This window comes from Arachis ipaensis, chromosome B6, assembly GCF_059453495.1.
Source record: "Arachis ipaensis isolate K30076 ecotype BB chromosome B6, ASM5945349v1, whole genome shotgun sequence".
Classification (NCBI taxonomy): Eukaryota; Viridiplantae; Streptophyta; class Magnoliopsida; order Fabales; family Fabaceae; genus Arachis; species Arachis ipaensis.
The window spans coordinates 14,142,155-14,160,896 of NC_142441.1; the positions used below are offsets into that span (position 1 = coordinate 14,142,155).

Consider the following 18,742-nt stretch of genomic DNA (forward strand, 5'->3'; position numbering starts at 1 on the left):
CTAAAGTTGGCAATCTAGTTTCACATTCACACATATTCAGAGTACTAAGTAAAAAAATAACTGCTCCAATTCTTATCTCGTATCGTATTGTCACCTTTATGATCTCTTTTCATAGTCACCACTCTCCAAGGACTACTGATCACCTTTCAATGCAACACCTTCCGTTGCGAGGTTGACGTTGCCGATCATCACCGTTTGTTGCCGATTGCCGTGACTACCGAACGCTAAATGCAACACCTTTTATATCGGATGCAGGAGCGTCCACCACACACAACATTTACGCCAACCAGAACGCCGTCCACTGCGGAATCCAGCGGATCCGAGGAACGCATTGCCGTCGAACGTGATCTCAGCATTGACGCATCTCTCTCCATCGATGATCTTCTCAAAGGCCAAACCGACGCTTCTTCTTTTCATCGCGTCTGTCACCACTTCTTCTTCACCCTGCATTTGTCGTTGCCACCTTCTTCTTCTTCATTTTGAATTTTTTTTTTTGTCTTAGGTGTTGGATTTTTTTTATAGTTATATATGTTTCTTTTTCTAATTTTGGATGTTTTTTCTAATACTTTTGGATGTCTCGTTTTGTTAGGTTTTGGTTTTTAAAAATAAATTTTAAAAATAATTTTAGATTTTTAATTTTTTATTAGATTTTGAATATTTTTCATGATAATTTGAATTGACGTTCTCTCCAAATAAATTTTAAATAATTTTTGGATATCTCTTTTTTAAATGAATTTTGGAATTTTAAAAATAAATTTGAATATTTAAAATATATTTTGGACTTTATAAAATAATTTGGATGTTTGTTATTATTGGGATAGATGTTTTATTTTTTAGATTTTGGATGTTTTCTTTATAATAGTTTGAATTCATGTTTTTACCAAAAAAAAAAAAAAATTAACTGCTAGTTGGCTCTAATTGGTACCCGCTATTTGGTTTCCTAACGGAGTCGTTGATATATTGACCATGTAATATATTTTACGGTGAAAACTCACATGTAGTTATTTTCATGTGACATTAAAAGCTAAGAGTCATGAGATAATTTGATAGGTTTGATTAAATTGTTATCTAATGACTCTCAATTATTAACTTCACACGAAAACAATTGCATGTTTTACATAATCGTACAATCACAATAATTTTTTTATGGCTATTCGTGTATTTAATATAAAAAAGAGTTATTTTTACTAATGTGATATTACATAATTAAATACACGTGTAAAACTATTTTACACTAAAAAAATATAAAAATTAATATTTTTTTATATTTATATGATTTTAATAATTTTTTAACATATGTACTAAAGTTTTAAAAAATAGTTATTGATAGTTGAACAAAGTAGCTTTAACCCTATTAAGATTCCATGTCTACCTGCCTATGGTTCTTAATTACCATGACAAAGCATAATTACTGCCCCAATGTATTAATTTTTGGCCTTTGTTTTGTGTCTGCTGCCAAAGGCCCTGCCTGCCACCTTAATTAACTACACTTAATTAACTAACTAACTAATTAATTATTATTAGTAGCTTTATTAATTAATTAATGCATTCTCTCGTTTTCCTCTCTCTCTCTCTCTCACCTACGCTGCTTCATCCATTTTTCCAGTCTCATTCTCTCTCTCTCTCTCTCTCTCTCTCAACCCACAATTCCAATTCCCTCCCTCAAATGCCAATTTCTCAATCCCTTTGATTTTCTATTCTCTTTTTTCTCTACACTGCTTTTGACCTAAATCCCCTTCTTTACTAACATCCTAGATTGCTTTCGGACCCAATTTCAGGACCTCCGCTGCTTCGAATCTCGTGGTAAAATTTCACTTTTTTTTTTGGAATAAAAAATCTATTATCTGGGATGGGCTAATCCAAATTGTGCACAACTTCTGAAAACTGTGCCCATTGAATGGTGGAACTTTGGATAACTTAAAATTTATTATTATTATTATTATTATTATTATTATTATTATTATTATTATTATTATGTTGACGTAATTCGTTGATTTTTCAGGTGCTTAATTATCATCGATCACGGAGTTTTGATTTACAGCCCTCTGGGTTTAGTGGGTCTGAAGGGGTGGTGGTGGTGATTGTGAAGGTACACTACACTGCATGTTTGAGAATTAAGGGGAGGGTTCCTCTGCTCTGCTGTGGAGGATACCCGTGGCAGAGAAGTGATTTTGATATAGCTTTTTGTGGCTTTGGAGAGTGCTTTTGAATTGTGGGGTGTCGAATTTCAGAGGAAATGTTTGCTCCAGTAGCTGAAACAGGATTTGAGGGTAGTGGAGTGTCAGGACCCATTTTGATTCCAAAGCGGTTTGTTTGGCCTTATGGGGGAAAAAGGGTATATCTAAGTGGTTCTTTCACGAGGTAGGTACATGTATTATCAAATTCTTTATTGCTACTAGACTAGTTCTTTGTTATTCAACATGCTACATGGTAGATGTGAGAATGTGCTTGTGTTTGTATTCTAAGGGTTCTCTCTTTTTTTTCTAATTCCTTTAATTTTTTCCAGTTTCTTATTTATGTGGGAGAATTAATTTACTAAGGTTGAATTGTTTATTCGCAGATGGTCAGAACATATACTAATGTCTCCTATGGAGGGATGCCCTTCAGTCTTTCAAGTTACTTGCCCTTTAATGCCTGGATATCATCAGGTTATTTGTCCCCTTTGAATATCGAAAGCTTGAGGAAATAATTTTAATATGCTGAAACATTTACTAATGAAAATTAGGTTATTTGAACCTCATTATCCTTGAAGATCAGAGTAGGTGAATGAGATCATTCAGTTTTGTTTACTCAAGTTGTGAGGACGACAAAAAAAAAAGAAGGAGGAATGTGCCTGTCATTGTCAGTGAATTGTTGTTAAACCTTTTGGGATTAAGCTTAACTTAGAACAGGCTGAAACAGACAAGGTTTCTTTATGAGTTTTGTTAATCACTTTATGACTGTATGTATGGGTAAAAGTTGACAGAGGCTTCAAATAAGGCACATGAGTTGTCTTTCCCCAATGGGGAAATATAGTGAAATATATCTAATATCTAATTCTTAACATAATATGGAATGTATATCTGATTCAAGCTGACACGGCTAATATTCTTTCCAACAATGTGCAGTACAAATTTAATGTCGATGGTGAGTGGCGCCACGATGAGCAGCAACCAGTTGTAAGTGGGAACTATGGAGTAGTTAATACTATTTATTTAGGGCGAGAACCAGATATGCACACCATTTTGAGTTCTGAAACACCTGGTAGATCTCACATGGAGGTTGATAGTGTTATCTTTGGGCATGTGGTAAGTCCTCACTTCTTACTTTTGTCCTGTTTTGGCATTGTAATTTAATTATTGGATAGTATTCTAAGTTTCTAACTAACATAGGAGTGTGAGTCCAACGTTAGCCATATTAAGGAACTGTGTTTAAGTAGAGTCTCTCCCCTTTTAACAGCCTGGCTTGTGAGAGTGACTATCTGATTGGTCTTTAAAGTTAGTCTGATCATCACTGGTTTTCAAGAGTTGCTTTCCTTCTAGAAAAATAAATGCATGTTTTGTGTCCCTGTTAGTGTCAGCTTGAAACCTACTTGTAAGTTAAAATGAATTTTGAAGAAGTTATGTCTAATTCTGACGGAAGAGGGGGGGAATATGGGAAAGACAGCTATAATTTAAATCTATAGATTGGAGATAATTATCACAAATTGCTCTTCTGAGGAGCTACCTGCCTGTCCCCTTCCAAACTAGTATAAGAAAAATTGAGCTGGAAACATCTGGAAATATATAATAATCATGAACGAACTCCCAAATGAATATCCATGATTGTAAACCCCTGTTGCTAAGGCCATATTTTATCCTATGGTGAAGTTTATCAGCTAGTTAGAACAAATACAGATGGTCTGTTACTCTAAAGTGACTTCTTTTCTTTATAACATGGTGGCATTGGGAAAGAAATCCATCAAAAGAGGCAAATATAATTCTTGCTGAATTCTTAGATCATATTATGTTTCTTATATCTTCTTTTTGGCTCGGAAGTGAAACATCTTCCTCCTTTTTCTATATCCTATCTCATTATACATGATGTCCAGTTTTATTCCGTAGTCCTTGTAGTGTCAAACTTTAGGGCTTAGGTTACACTAAAGAAACTATTTGACTTGAGAAATTTACCAGGAGGCTAATCCAAGTATGTCAGATTCTGATCTTGAGGTCTCTCGCCACCGTGTATCTGAATTCTTGTCTACACATACTGCTTACGAGTTACTTCCAGATTCAGGGAAGGTTTGAATACTTTTCTGTTCTCTATATTCTTATGTCATCATTTAGTAAGAGCTATAGAAATTGACTTCAGCTCATTTGTAGTTTTATTTATATTGCAGGTAGTTGCCTTGGATATAAATTTACCAGTTAAGCAAGCATTTCATGTGCTTTATGAACAGGTATTTTTCTCTTTGCATGAACACACCCATGCCCATGAATGCATATCATCTGTCGGCCGAGTTTTACCAGTTGTAGAAGAATCTTTTTTCAGGGCATAGCTATTGCTCCTCTATGGGATTATTGCAGGAGCCAGTTTGTTGGAGTGCTCAGTGCAATGGATTTCATTCTAATGTTGAAAGAGGTTTGTGGGGAACAAAATTTTATGGAAATCTCTTGTGCTTAATTTTGGGTTGCAGTCATTATTGGACTCTTCAAATAATAGTTTATTGGGTTAACATTTGAAGCTACTTAACAACAGGTACAATTGATCTAAATAAGAACTTAAAAAGTGATAGGGGGAAAAAAATTTAAGTGAAAGTTTTTACATGTAGTGGCTTCACTGATTCCTAAATCCAAGTATGGTTGAAAGTAAATATGAGGAAGATAATGAATTAAGGATAGTTGCTCCTGTTTTCTACCACAAGCTTTAGTAAATGTGGCTTATATAAAATTTTGAGTTCTGGCATCTTTGTCGTTGATTATTTGCTATTCAGGGAATATTTCTCATAGACATGTGTGGTTTATCTTTGCTCGCATGCATTGGTGTTGTATTTTTCATGATTGTTCATTTCTAATCTTTGGTGTCTCTAATTCATAAGCTACTCTTAAGAGTGGAATGCATGATGCATATTTCGGTTTATTCATTAGCTGTGTAACTAGCATAATTTCAGCTGGGAAATCATGGATCAAATCTGACTGAAGAACAACTTGAAACTCATACAATAGCAGCCTGGAAAGAGGGAAAACTACAGCATCATAGAACACTTAGTAGTAATGGGGGATCATATCCTTGGCGTTTTGTTTATGTAAGTGTTCCGGAGCACTTATGGCAAAATTTTAATGCATATAAGATTCTTGTGATTCCATATTTTCACATGATAGTCATCTTTTTATGTACGTTGGAGGGTTCAGGATTGTAACTTGTGATCACTCAACATAGTCAGGAATGCATTTGCAATGTGGTGGATAAATAATAATACGTTATATGACAAGATGTGTATAATGAAGAGAATTATATAGCTACTTAAGCACTGGTTTTAATTTCTCTCTCTTCACACACACAAATGTGATTTTTATGGCCTGGGACATTCAAACTAATCAATGTTAAGTGAACCAAACTGAATATATGTGTGTAATCTTTAAAACATACGACAATTAAAAGTAGCAAGACATTATCTTATGTAGACATCATACCAGTTTAGAATCCCAAGATTGTTTAAGTAGATATATGTAGCAAGTGTAAAGGAAGATTCATGTGTGCAGTAGTATTAAGCGCAGCCCTCTACTCGCAGTGCATGAAGCCTGCACCTTGTGGGGTTTGGGGAGAATAGACATACACATGTTTATCTCTGTAAACAGAAAGATTATTTCTAGGATCTAAATCTGTGACCTCGATGTCACAACTGGCAACCTACTTGTTTTGCTAAGGCTCACACTGTGTAGCAGCATATGTTGAAGAATTTTCACTTGTCTGTACTTCATTCTGATTATGATTCTTTCTTCATAAAAAAGCACTGTAGGTGAAGTCTTGAATCTTCACTGATTGGACTTCCTTCTGTTTTTGTCTTTGATCTTCAGGCTGGACCTCATGAATGTCTTAAAGTAGTTGCTTTGAAAGTTCTGCAAAACAAGGTGTCAACAGTTCCTATCATCCATTCTTCTGCAGATGATGGTTCATTTCATCAGCTGCTACACCTGGCTTCCTTATCAGGAGTTCTAAAATGTAAGCATCTAGATCTATTGATTGTAGAAAATTATTTGGACAATGGAACTAATAGATGTACTTAAATTTCCAGGTATATGCAGGCATTTCAAGTACTCATCTGGTTCTTTGCCTATTCTTCGCTCACCGATTGGTTCAATACCTTTAGGTACACGGTTGCCTAAAGTTGGGGAACTAAATGGACAGCCACTTGCAATGCTAAGGCCAAATGCATCGCTAGGTGCTGCTCTGTCAATGTTTGTTCAAGGTGAACTTTCTTCTGTTTTGAAGTTGTCCTGATGTTTGTTCTGCTAAGTTTCCAAGTTTTGCTTTGTCTTTCCTGCACAACTTTTCATGAAAAAAGGAAAGACAGGAGAGAGGAAAAGAGGGGGGGGGGGGATTCATGGTGATTCTTTCGTACTTCCTTTGGGTATAAAAACTGATTATCAATGTTAAAGAGGATAAAAAAAAATAAATGTAGGAAAGATTGGTAATTGTGCATGGTGTCACCTTTCATTTTTGTACTTAATGGAAACAGTTAGTTTGTCAAATCTTTTATATTGCAGGTCAGACTGAAATTGTCAAATCAATTTGTGTAATTTTCATTGATCAGGAGTACAGATTGGTAGACCATTTCTCGCTTAAGCTTTTTCAAAATGTATGTTTTGTTTCAAAAATACGTATTTATGATATTTTAGTTTTTGGCAAGAGGGACAATATTTGGTGAACACGTTTTTCTCTTGCAGTTGAACTGGGAAACTTTATAATCTGTGAATTCGTATGTAGTATTTATTAGCTGCATTATCTATGAAGCACGGACACTTTGTTGAGTTGCCGTGTTTGCGTGTCGGCACATTTCAGACACGACACTCACCGACACTCGTCCGACACGCGTGTCTGTTGTGTCTAAACCGTGTCTCAATAAAAAATAAAAAATTCTTCTTCAGATACACGTGGACACACCTAAATACAATCACGTGTCAGCATATCCAGTCTTATTCTTAATATATATTCTTAAAATAAATTTAGATATAGTATATATTATTATTTATTAAAATAAAAAATATTTTAAATACTTGATATAATTAAAATAAGACATTAAAAATAATTTAAAAATTTAATTTATATTTTAATATCAATAAAATATTAAAATATCGTTACGGTTTATCTAAAAAATACTTTATATTTTATATGTATGCGTGTCCCCGTGTCATGTAAGATTTTAAAATTTGTGTGTCGGTGTGTCTCGTGTCGTGTCGTGTCCCGTGTCCGTGTCAGTGTTCGTGCATCATAGTGCATTATACATTTCGAACAATTTATCTTAGTGTCTGAATATCCGTATCCTATGTGAATATGCTTTCTTTTTGCAGCTGAAGTTAGCTCAATACCAATTGTGGACGATAATGATTCTTTGCTTGATATATATTCAAGAAGGTAGTATCTCTTATTCTTCGAATCCTTGTGTGTGTGATTCTCACATTTATACCTAATTTTATACGTGCTATTAAATTTCTTCTTAGTGATATTACGGCGTTGGCTAAAGATAAAGCTTATGCTCGGATATCCCTTGATGAGATCAGTATCCATCAGGTAATCACTACCTTGTAGCTTTTGAGACTAAAATTACATTTGTTCGGTTTCTTTTGTCAGCAAAAACTGAAACTAAATCTTTGCACTTTATGGTTATAGGCATTGCTTTTGAGACAAGATGCAAATTCTCCTTATGGGCTTTGGAATGGCCAGAGATGTCATATGTGTTTGAAGTCTGATTCATTGCAGAAAGTTATGGAGCGTTTAGCCAGTCCCGGTAATATCTTCTTTACCAAGAAGCTCATTGCCTATAAAAAGAACAGAGGATGTTAAATTGGGTGTTTGTAGACACACTTTGGTTAATGTAACTAAGAATTAACTATCTGTTCTACTAACTCAAATTATTAATTCTTTTTAGCTTTGTTTAAGATCTCATCAATTACAGAAAGGTTATACTTGTTAAAAACAAGTCTATGGAAAGATTTTTACTATTTTTTAAAAAATATTATGTGTACACAAAAAATCAGTCACTATATTTATGTATAAAATATAAATATATGTGTTGTTTAACTAATATGTATTTTCTATAAGTGGTTGATTTTTCGTGTATCCGTAGTATGGTGGTTGTTTTTTTTTTTTTTTCTTGCACCAATTTTCTTCAATTTTTGCTACAGGGGTTAGGAGACTTGTGATTGTGGAAGCTGGCAGCAAGCGCGTGGAAGGGATAATTTCCTTAAGTGACGTGTTCAAATTCTTGTTAGGCTAACTGGGAAGGGAAAAGCAGTTTGGAAGAATGGATTTAATTTAATGGCACTTGTTTTCTGAGCAATTCTCCTTCCTTTGCTTACATTTTAGAGTTGTTGGATGGGCATCTTTGGTTCTTGTTGCTCACTTAGGGATACAAAATGGGAGAGAAAATTCTGTAAATTTAGTTTCAACTTTCTCCTTTGAAGATCTTAATGAAATCTTTTTCTCCATTGTGCCGGCACATCTACAATGTGTGTCCAGTGCTAAAAGAAATCATGTAGACACTTAGAAAAGGAATAGTGAATGAAAAAAAAAAAAAAAAACAGAAAGAAAGAAAAAGAAAGGTGCTAGGAAAGAACGCATGCAGCGAGCGCACGCTGTTTTGCTGGCTGGTTGTAATTTCATGTTATGTTTTTGGATGTTAATTTAGATTTTTCTGTTGAAACGTTGATTAACGACTTATGTTTTTTTTTTTTTGGTATTCTTAACGACTTATTTTTTAATAGAGCTGTCACTTACATTACACCGTAGTGAAGAATGATGTTACAAATTATCAAGAACCAAAATAGGAACGATGTTGTAAATATTCTCTCTCATTATTATTACTTAAACTAGAGTGAGTTTGTGCGATGCACCGGAGCGATAAATTAATGATAATATACGATATATTTTATAAAATATATTGTTTAAAAATTATTTATAATATATATAAATTAATATTAAATTTGTATATTTTATTTAAAATATTTCATAATATAAAAGTTTTTATATTGAAGTTGTATAGAATTATATCTTTATTTATTATTTTTATTTTTATATTTTTTTAATTGACAGACTTAGTTTTTTTTATATAGTGTTTGTTCTTTTTTTTTTTTTTCGGTTATTGTTAGAGTTTTTTTTTCTTCCCCTATCATATGTTTTTGTAGAGACGTTTTTTTTGAACTATTGACTTGTATACATTTTTTTATCTATTATCTTTTTTTTTGGTTTCATCTTTGTATATATATTCTTCATTTGAAGATGTGTATTAAATTTGTTTATTTTTTTTAATCTCTTGATTTGTATGTTATCTAAATCTCATGATATTAATGTTAGTGAAGTTAGTTCATATAATCAATGAAGAATATAAATGAACAATATAAATGATGTTTTGAATAAATGAAATTTTTATTGTATTACCTGTTTTATTTGTTGTAATAGGAGTTGAGTTTTGGTATTTTTTGTTGGGACAAATGTCTTGGTAATTGATGTGTACCACGCAATAATCGGCATTTGAGTTCAGTTACAGACCGACCCTAAAGGTCGGAACAAGTAAAACAGAACAAACAAACTCTGCCTCCCAAAAAGCTATCTCCAAAACTGAACACACTACTCAATCACGTCTCCACACTCCCAAGAGATATCCATAACGGCACTAACCAGGAATATCGGAACTAACAAAGCTCACTAACAAACCCAAAACACCTATAAATCTGACCACTCTGATTCAGAAAGACTCAGGTTCTAAGTTCACTTCTAGTTATTACTCTTTATTCACTAATTGTTCACACACTTACTTGAGCATCGGAGTGCTTTGTGTAGGTACTCCCGCCGCCGTGTTTCAGAGGATCGAGGCCAAAATCACACCGTTACGCTTGAACGACGCATAACTTAGCCGCGTATCCAAGTGCTCGCCTAAAGATCATCGACCTCGGCCATCACAGACGGAACATTTGGCGCCCACCGTGGGGCCGTCTCTAACCCCACTTTATTTCCACTCTCTTTTCTTCTCTTGCGCAGGGCCCATTAATTTGATGACATGGCTGACAATGGAGTTCCTCAGGCCAATCAAGCCGAACTCATGGCCCAGCTGGCCGAATTACAGGCAGAAGTCAAGAGATTAGCTGAGCTATCCACACAAAACAGCAAGCAAGAGGAAAACAACTCCAAAGGTCCAACCCAAGGTCGAGCCGATCTAATAGGTGTCAACCCCCCCAAGGAAAAGCTGACCTTGGACAATCCGTTCTCCGAGGAGATAACAAACTACCAAATGCCAAAACATTTCACTCTCCCTTCTTCCCTTGAGCCGTACAAGGGGATTGGTGACCCCCGGGCTCACCTAAAGAAATTTCAATCTATGATGTTTTTTAACGGACCTAACAATGATTCTGTGCTTTGCAGAGCTTTCCCTACTTACCTTGATGGGGCTGCCCTGCTGTGGTTTTTGAAATTGTCTGCAGGATCAATTGCCTCTTCGAAGAATTAGCTAGGTCATTCATCGACTATTTCGCGGCAGCTCGGATTTATGTGCATGGATCGGACTATCTCAGCACCATTCGCCAGGGCCCACAAGAAAGTTTAAAGGACTACATGACCAGGTTCACAGACGCCACCATGGAAATACCTGACCTGAACCCAGTCGTCCACCTACATGCCCTCAAAGCTGGTCTCAGGCCCGGAAAGTTCAGAGAAATCATCGCAGTGACCAAGCCAAAAACACTGGACGAGTTTCGGGAAAGAGCAGCGGGACAAATTGAGATCGAAGAGCTCCGAGAAGCCGACAAAACAGAAAGGAGGCCGAGGAAAGAGGATGACAGATCTTCCAGATCGGCAAATGCTAAAGACCTCGGTAGATCATTCAAGCTCACTCCGAAATTCGATAACTATACCAAATTCAACACAAAGAGGGAAAAAATAATCAAAGAAATACTCAATGCCAAGATTATAAAACCACCAGCCAGAGCAGGAAGCTACCAAGATCAAAGATTCGTTGATACAAGCAAACACTGTGCCTTCCACCAAAAATATGGCCATACAACCGACGAATGTGTGATAGCCAAAGATCTCCTTGAGAGATTGGCACGGCAGGGCCTCCTGGACAAGTACATTGAGGGCAGAAAACACAGGGAAAGCAATAAGGAAGAACGTCAACAAACCTCGGCCAATAAAGACACCAACAAGTGGTCGAACAATAGCCCACCCAAAGGCGTCATAAACTGCATATCTGGAGGATTCGCAGGAGGGGGTGAAACGATCTCAGCAAGGAAACGAAGCTACCGTGCAATGTTAGCAATCGAAGAAACAACACTGCCAAGCAACAAAAACACATCTGACCTAGAAATCACGTTCAACCAAACTGACATATGCTCGGCCGCTCCAAACTCGGACGACCCGGTGGTAATATCCATCCAAACCGGCGACCTTATAGTAAGAAAAGTCCTTTTGGACCCAGGTAGTAGTGCAGATGTCCTTTTTCATTCTACCTTCTTAAAAATGAATCTGTTTGAGAAACTAATACAGCCTTCGTCCGGGGAATTAGTAGGATTCTCTGGCGAAAGAGTACCAGTCAAAGGTTACATACGGCTAAGGACGACGATGGGAAATAACCCATTATCAAAAACCTTAGACATACAATACCTAATAGTTGACTGCCCCAGCCCTTACAATATTATCCTCGGACGACCTGCTCTGCATATGTTCAGGGCAGTCGTATCTACTTATCATCTGTGTGTTAAGTTTCAGGCTCAAGATAGCAAGATAGCGACAATACATTCTGACCGACAACAAGCTCGGCAATGCTACAATGCTAGCTTAAAAAGATCGGACATAAGCCACAAACAAAGTGAGGTCCACTCAATAAATGGCACAGAAATCTTGTCCCTGGCCGAGCTTGATCCTTGAGGAGATACCCAGGAAAGACCTCAACCAGCAGATGAGCTACACAAAATCCAGCTAACCCAAGTCCCGGGGCAGGTAACTTACATCGGCCAAGCACTGAAAGGACAACAAAGATCGGAATTGATAAAGTTACTACAAGACTACGCTGATTTGTTCGCCTGGACCCCGGCAGATATGCCTGGCATTAGCCCAGATATCATCTGCCACAAGCTGGCCACAAACAAAACAAGCCGACCTATAGCCCAGAAGAAGCGAAACCTCGGCACAGAGAAATCAAAAGCGGCCTTAGAAGAAACAGAGAAGCTCCTCAAAGCCAACTTCATAAAAGAAATCCGTTTCACCACATGGCTCTCAAACGTAGTAATGGTAAGAAAAAGCTCAGGTAAGTGGCGCATGTGCGTCGACTTTACAGATTTAAACAAAGCATGTCCTAAGGATGCTTACCCTCTGCCATGCATCGATAAACTTGTAGACAACGCCTCAGGTTTTAACAGCTTGAGCTTCATGGATGCATACTCTGGGTACAACCAGATTCTAATGCATCCAGAAGACCAAAGCAAAACAGCATTTATAACTGAGCACGGTAATTTCTGTTATAGAGTCATGCCATTTGGCCTAAAGAATGCAGGTGCAACCTACCAGCGTCTGATGGACAAAGTATTCCGACATCAAATAGGTCAGAACATTGAGATCTATGTGGACGATATGGTCGCCAAGACCACTAAAGATCGGGCGCACTGCGACGACCTCAAGGAAATATTTGAACAGATCCGAGCATACAATATGAGATTGAACCCGGAAAAAATGCGCTTTTGGAGTCCAAGGAGGAAAATTCCTAGGATTTATGTTGACTTCCAGAGGAATAGAAGCAAACCCTGAGAAATGCAAGGCTATACTCAACATGACAAGCCCCAAGACGATAAAGGAAGTACAGCAACTAGCAGGAAGGATAGCCGCTCTCTCTCGATTCTTACCCGCGGTATCAAGTCGGTCACACCTATTCTTCCAGACGATCTTAAAAAACAAACAATTTCAATGGACACCAGAGTGCGAGACGGCGTTCGCCGAACTTAAGACCCTTCTATCATCACCTCCCGTATTACAAAGACCTGAGGTCGGCAAGCCTCTATATTTATACCTTTCTATTTCCAATCATTCCGTAAGCTCGGCCCTCGTCATTGAGACAGGAAGGACTCAACAGCCGGTATACTTCGTCAGCAGAGTAATGCAACCTACGGAACAAAGGTACCCGAAAATAGAGCAGCTCGCCCTGGCACTCGTGGTCACGGCAAGAAGACTAAGACACTATTTCCAAAGCCACACAATAGTAGTAAGAACAAATCACCCATTGAGGCAAATATTAACAAAACCAGAGCTGGCAGGACGATTGACCAAATGGTCAATTGAACTCTCAGAGTTCGATATTCAGTTTCAGACTAGATCAGCCCTCAAGGCACAAGTTCTCGCCGACTTCATCACAGATATGACCCCAGACGATCATATTGAAACATGGGAGTTACACGTGGATGGGGCGTCAAGCCGAGAAGGAAGCGGGGCTGGCATAATCTTAAAGGAGGGAAATAAGGTGGTAGCCGAGCAAGCCCTCCAATTTCACTTCTCGGCAAGCAACAATCAGGCCGAGTATAAAACCCTCATAGTGGGACTTAAGCTCGCCCTAAGCCACAAAGCGACGAACTTAATGGCACATTGCGATTCCCTCCTGGTGGTCCAACGAATCCGAGGAGAGTTCCAGGTAAAAGACCCTTTGCTAGAACAATACTGGCTCATAGCAAAGGATCTAATTTCAAATTTCAGTTCTTTCACTATATTACATGTACACAGAGAACACAATGTCAGGGCAGACATACTATCTAAACTCGCCGCCACGAGGGCGGATACACAAACATCAACATTATCACAACACACACTCACAAAACCGAGCATTGACCTACTATGTATCGAAAACATTAACCACCTCCAGGATTGGAGGAAACCTTTTCTTGAATACATATGTACAGGTATCATACCCAGAGACGAGCTCCACCCTCAACAATTCAGACGTAAGGCAAGCTTCTATACGAAAATATCAGGGGAGCTATACAGATGAGGTTTCTCACAACCACTACTAAGATGCTTAGACCAAGACCAGGCCAGAGAAGTAATGAACGAAGTTCATGAAGGAGTATGTGGAAACCACATTGAAGGACGAGCTCTCGCCGCAAAAATAATCCGAACAGCATATTACTGGCCGACCATGAAGAGAGATTGCATAGCAAAGGTCAAAGCATGCGACAAGTGGCAGAAACATGAGGCCATCTCAACAAAGCCAGCCGAGATACTACATAGCATGGAGGTAAGCTGGCCTTTCCACAGGTGGGGACTTGACATCCTCGGCCCTTTTCCAACAGCACCTGGACATGTAAAATTCCTTTTGGTATCCATAGACTACTTCTCAAAATGGATAGAAGCACAACCCTTAGCAAAGAAAACAGCCGAAAAGGTACGATCCTTTATTTGGAAAAATATAATATGCCGATTTGGAATTCCAAAAGAAATAATATCAGACAATGGTAGACAGTTCACAGACAATAAGCTCGGATTATTCCTAAAGAACTTTAATATCCAGCATCGTTTTAGCTCGGTGGAACACCCACAAACTAATGGGCAAGCCGAAGCTGCTAACCGAGTTGTGTTGCAGGCAATAAAGAAGAAGCTCGACAATGCAAAGGGAGAATGGGCCGAACTCATACCCGAAGTACTGTGGAGTTACAACACCACAGCGCATAACACTACGGGCGAAACACCCTTCAAGCTAGTCTATGGCTCAGAAGCATTGATACCTATTAAGGTCGGAATACCGACGTTAAGGACCGAGTTATATAGCGAACAACAAAACCTAAATGCCAGGAATACCGAGCTTGACCTAGCCGAAGAGGACAGAGAAATCGCTGCCATCAAACAAAGAGCCCAAAAAAGAATCGCGGAAAGGAAACACAATAAGAAGGTGGTACCGAGGACATTCACGGAGGGCGACCTAGTGCTCAGACGAACAGAAGAGGCTAGGCGACCTCCAACACATGGCAAACTCGCCGCAAACTGGGAAGGCCCCTTCCGTGTAACAAAAGTGCTCGGTAAGGGTGCATATCAACTCCAAACGCTACAAGGCAATGACATGATAGGAAAATGGAACATCTCTTCACTCAAAATGTATATATCATAGTTTGTGTACAATTGCGAATGAAGGTACTCTTTTTCCCCCTTAGAGTTTTTTTCCCAAAAAAAGGGTTTTGCCTAAGGAGGGTTTTAATGAGGCCGGACGCCCTATACATCCAATGAAACATGACAAATTCCTCCAAAGCAAAATTTAACAATGACAAAACAACATACTATTAAACAAAACCACCAAATATCATCAAACCGGCCTAAACATCGGCCAAATACCATACAAGGTTCAAAAAACCAACAAGGTCTAAAGTTCAGACAGTCAAAGTCAAAACAACAAAGGTTATAAATACATTACATAAAACAAAATAAGAAGGAGCATTCTCATCATGCTCCTCTGCAGTACCATCTTCAACCAATTTTCCACCTACAACTATTTTTGTCATATCAAGCTTATCGCAATCAAATTCAGGGGCTAGCAAAGCAACCTGACTCACAGCACGATCAAAACCATAAGAAAACATCTCCATCCCCGCTTCCTCTAGCTCATGAACACGAGCAGTAAGCCGACCTTTGGCCACATCATGCTCCTTAACTTCAGTTTGCAACAAACGGATCTGATCCCTCAAACGAACAACCTCATCCTCAGCTTCCTTCGCTTTAGCCACAGCACTAGTAGCGACCTCATCTTTTTCCTTCACACCTTTCTCCAAATCAGCAATCCGAGCTGTATATGACTTCTCTAGTGTAGAAGCTTTGTCCATAGCTTCTTGATGCTCAGCCCCAACGCACTCAACAGTCCGACCAATACAGAGCAAGCGAGAAGCAACCACCTACGAGCATTTCTGACATAAGAACAATGCAAAAGATCGAAAGAACAAGAAACAAAAAACAAGACGTACCTGAACAAATTTACCAAGCGCTTCCATACCAGCTCGGCGAGTCATAAGCATATCCCCAGGATACTGCGAGGCCCTCTCAGAAAGCCCCACAAAGTTAAACTGCTCGCTCCAAAGGGAATGCGAACTAGAACCAGCAATGAAGCCATGAAGCTTCTTCTGTCGATCAAAGGCAAGTCCACTACCACCCACAACCTCATGATCACCTTCAGAAATAACCTCCAAAGAAGTATCATCCCTCTTCCTTTTAAACGAAGATGCAGGATGCGCAACAGACGAGAAAGCCTGCTCACCAACATCCTTCCGATCACCAGTACTTCCAACCCCTTTCTCCTTTTTCTTGTTCAAAAAAGACTGCAGCTTGTTCGGATCCAATAAAGGAACTCGGCCACCTGAAAGAAACCACCAAACATTAGATAAACTCGGCAAATGCCCAACACTTAACAACAAACATCAGAAACATTACCTATATAAGCCCTTAAACCCTCATTATCACCTGAATCATATAAACGCAAAATATCAGGAATAGACAAGCATTCCCCAGCAGCAACACTCTCAACAAGAAAGTTCATCACAAACTCCTCCTCCTCACTCCTCTCAGAAGCTTCAAGGATTTGAGTCGGTTTAGAGCACCAGTAGAGAGGAAATTTCTCACTCAGCTCATCATCCAAATAAAAAGGATACTCAGATTCGGCCGAACGAACTTTGACAAAAAGAGATTTGAAGTTCTTGAAAGAGGACTTATAAAGAAGGAATACAGACTGACCCGAAAAACTACTGAAACAAACCCACAATCCCTTACGAACCCCCTTTACCTGAAAAAGAGAGAAGAACAAAGACAGCGAACAAGGGAAGGAGAGAAATTCCATCAGACATTGAAATGCGCGAAGAAATGCCCAAGAATTTGGGTGCAACTGTGACGGAGCACAGTTTAGCTGAGTGAGGACGTCACACTCAAAAGAAGAAAAGGGAAACTTCACCCCAAGTTCAACCATGCATGGAGTATACATATAGAAATACTCCCAGTCACCCCTTCTCTCACAAACCCTATCACTACTGGAGCAGGGCTGAAACTCAACAACAACACCAGAACCTCCCATCACGAAATCTACGCCCCTCAAATCAGAAAGGGATTCGATGCTAATGAAGGAAGATGAACGAGTCTTCACATCATCCTGAACCCAGTGATAGGGATCATCTTCCCTAACCTCAACAGCCTTCAACTTTTCTTTTAATTTCTCTCCCGCCATGAAAGAATATACAAAGACGAACAGTCAAAGAAGAGTCAAGAAACGCTTACCTTTCGAAGACATAGCGAAGATAAGAAGATTATGAACAAACAGCGTAATTTCCAAAACAAAGAAAATAACTATTATTGCAAGCCCACTAACAAAGTGGGTAATTTAATTCAACACCCACTAGCAAACGTGGGAAACCAAAACGGCAATAAGGAGCAATAAAGATGACACGACTTGCGAAGAGACAAGTAAAACCCTTTTCAAATTTTTTCAAAACAAACTTAGCCACGTATGAAAGACAAAAAGCTCGCCTACCGACCTATACGGAACGCTAGACGACCTGGGGGGCTATGATGTGTACCACGCAATAATCGGCATTTGAGTTCAGTTACAGACCGACCCTAAAGGTCGGAAACAAGTAAAACAGAACAAACAAACTCTGCCTCCCAAAAAGCTATCTCCAAAACTGAACACACTACTCAATCACGTCTCCACACTCCCAAGAGATATCCATAACGGCACTAACCAGGAATATCGGAACTAACAAAGCTCACTAACAAACCCAAAACACCTATAAATCTGACCACTCTAATTCAGAAAGACTCAGGTTCTAAGTTCACTTCTAGTTATTACTCTTTATTCACTAATTGTTCACACACTTACTTGAGCGTCGGAGTGCTTTGTGTAGGTACTCCCGCCGCCGTGTTTCAGAGGACCGAGGCCAAAATCACACCGTTACGCTTGAACGACGCATAACTCAGCCGCGTATCCAAGTGCTCGCCTAAAGATCATCGACCTCGGCCATCACAGACGGAACAGTAATAATGTATTATTGAGAATATAGTTAAAATCATTTACTTTGACTTTAAATATAAGTATAAAAGTGTATAAATTTTTCAATTGGGATAGTATTTGAGTGTCATTGTTATCTTGGAGTGTAATTAGATTTAAGGTAGCTATACCCAATAATTTTTTTACTTCTCTATCAAATAGCAAAAAAGATATTGTAGCACTTTGATCTAAAATCTTTAATTTAATTTTGAATCTATAATAATTATTGAGTTAGTAATTTATAATTTGATAAAAAAAAATTTATGATAGGTATAATTTGATAGAATTTGATTAAATTTTTTATAATTTGAATCAAAAACTTATTTTTTTAATATATTTTTTGTGGTTTTTCTTTGACATTTACTTATTCTTTTTCTTTGAGTGCATATAATTTTTCAATGACATCTATAATAATAAAATAAATTTTTTTAGAATATTTATTATGTGTGTATATATAATATATTGAATAAGCTATTTTAATAAGAATAATTTAAATCGCATAAAGTAAAAATATATGTT

At 38.0% G+C, this 18,742-nt stretch overlaps 4 protein-coding genes across 4 annotated transcripts; 3 read left to right on the forward strand and 1 right to left on the reverse strand.

The window, feature by feature from the left end:
• The first annotated feature begins 1,508 nt into the window (after positions 1-1,508).
• Positions 1,509-8,666, forward strand: LOC107645901 (sucrose nonfermenting 4-like protein). Its single transcript, XM_016350047.3, has 14 exons — positions 1,509-1,803; positions 2,003-2,361; positions 2,561-2,648; positions 3,108-3,287; positions 4,152-4,259; positions 4,358-4,417; positions 4,510-4,599; positions 5,129-5,263; positions 6,036-6,180; positions 6,254-6,427; positions 7,530-7,593; positions 7,680-7,749; positions 7,849-7,966; positions 8,364-8,666. The coding sequence occupies exons 2-14, from the start codon at positions 2,237-2,239 to the stop codon at positions 8,453-8,455; spliced, it is 1,449 nt and encodes a 482-aa protein (XP_016205533.1). The 5' UTR covers positions 1,509-1,803; positions 2,003-2,236; the 3' UTR covers positions 8,456-8,666.
• Positions 8,667-10,234: 1,568 nt separating this feature from the next.
• Positions 10,235-12,096, forward strand: LOC107646504 (uncharacterized). The gene is made up of 2 exons (XM_088490429.1): positions 10,235-10,557; positions 10,656-12,096. The coding sequence occupies exons 1-2, from the start codon at positions 10,235-10,237 to the stop codon at positions 12,094-12,096; spliced, it is 1,764 nt and encodes a 587-aa protein (XP_088346555.1).
• Positions 12,097-12,994: 898 nt separating this feature from the next.
• Positions 12,995-14,200, forward strand: LOC107646502 (uncharacterized). The gene has a single exon (XM_016350684.1). The coding sequence runs from the start codon at positions 12,995-12,997 to the stop codon at positions 14,198-14,200; it is 1,206 nt and encodes a 401-aa protein (XP_016206170.1).
• Positions 14,201-15,569: 1,369 nt separating this feature from the next.
• LOC148554672 (uncharacterized) lies at positions 15,570-17,404 on the reverse strand. Its single transcript, XM_088490430.1, has 3 exons — positions 16,651-17,404; positions 16,158-16,600; positions 15,570-16,088 (listed from the first exon to the last, which is right to left on the reverse strand). The coding sequence occupies exons 1-3, from the start codon at positions 17,402-17,404 to the stop codon at positions 15,570-15,572; spliced, it is 1,716 nt and encodes a 571-aa protein (XP_088346556.1).
• Positions 17,405-18,742: the final 1,338 nt, after the last annotated feature.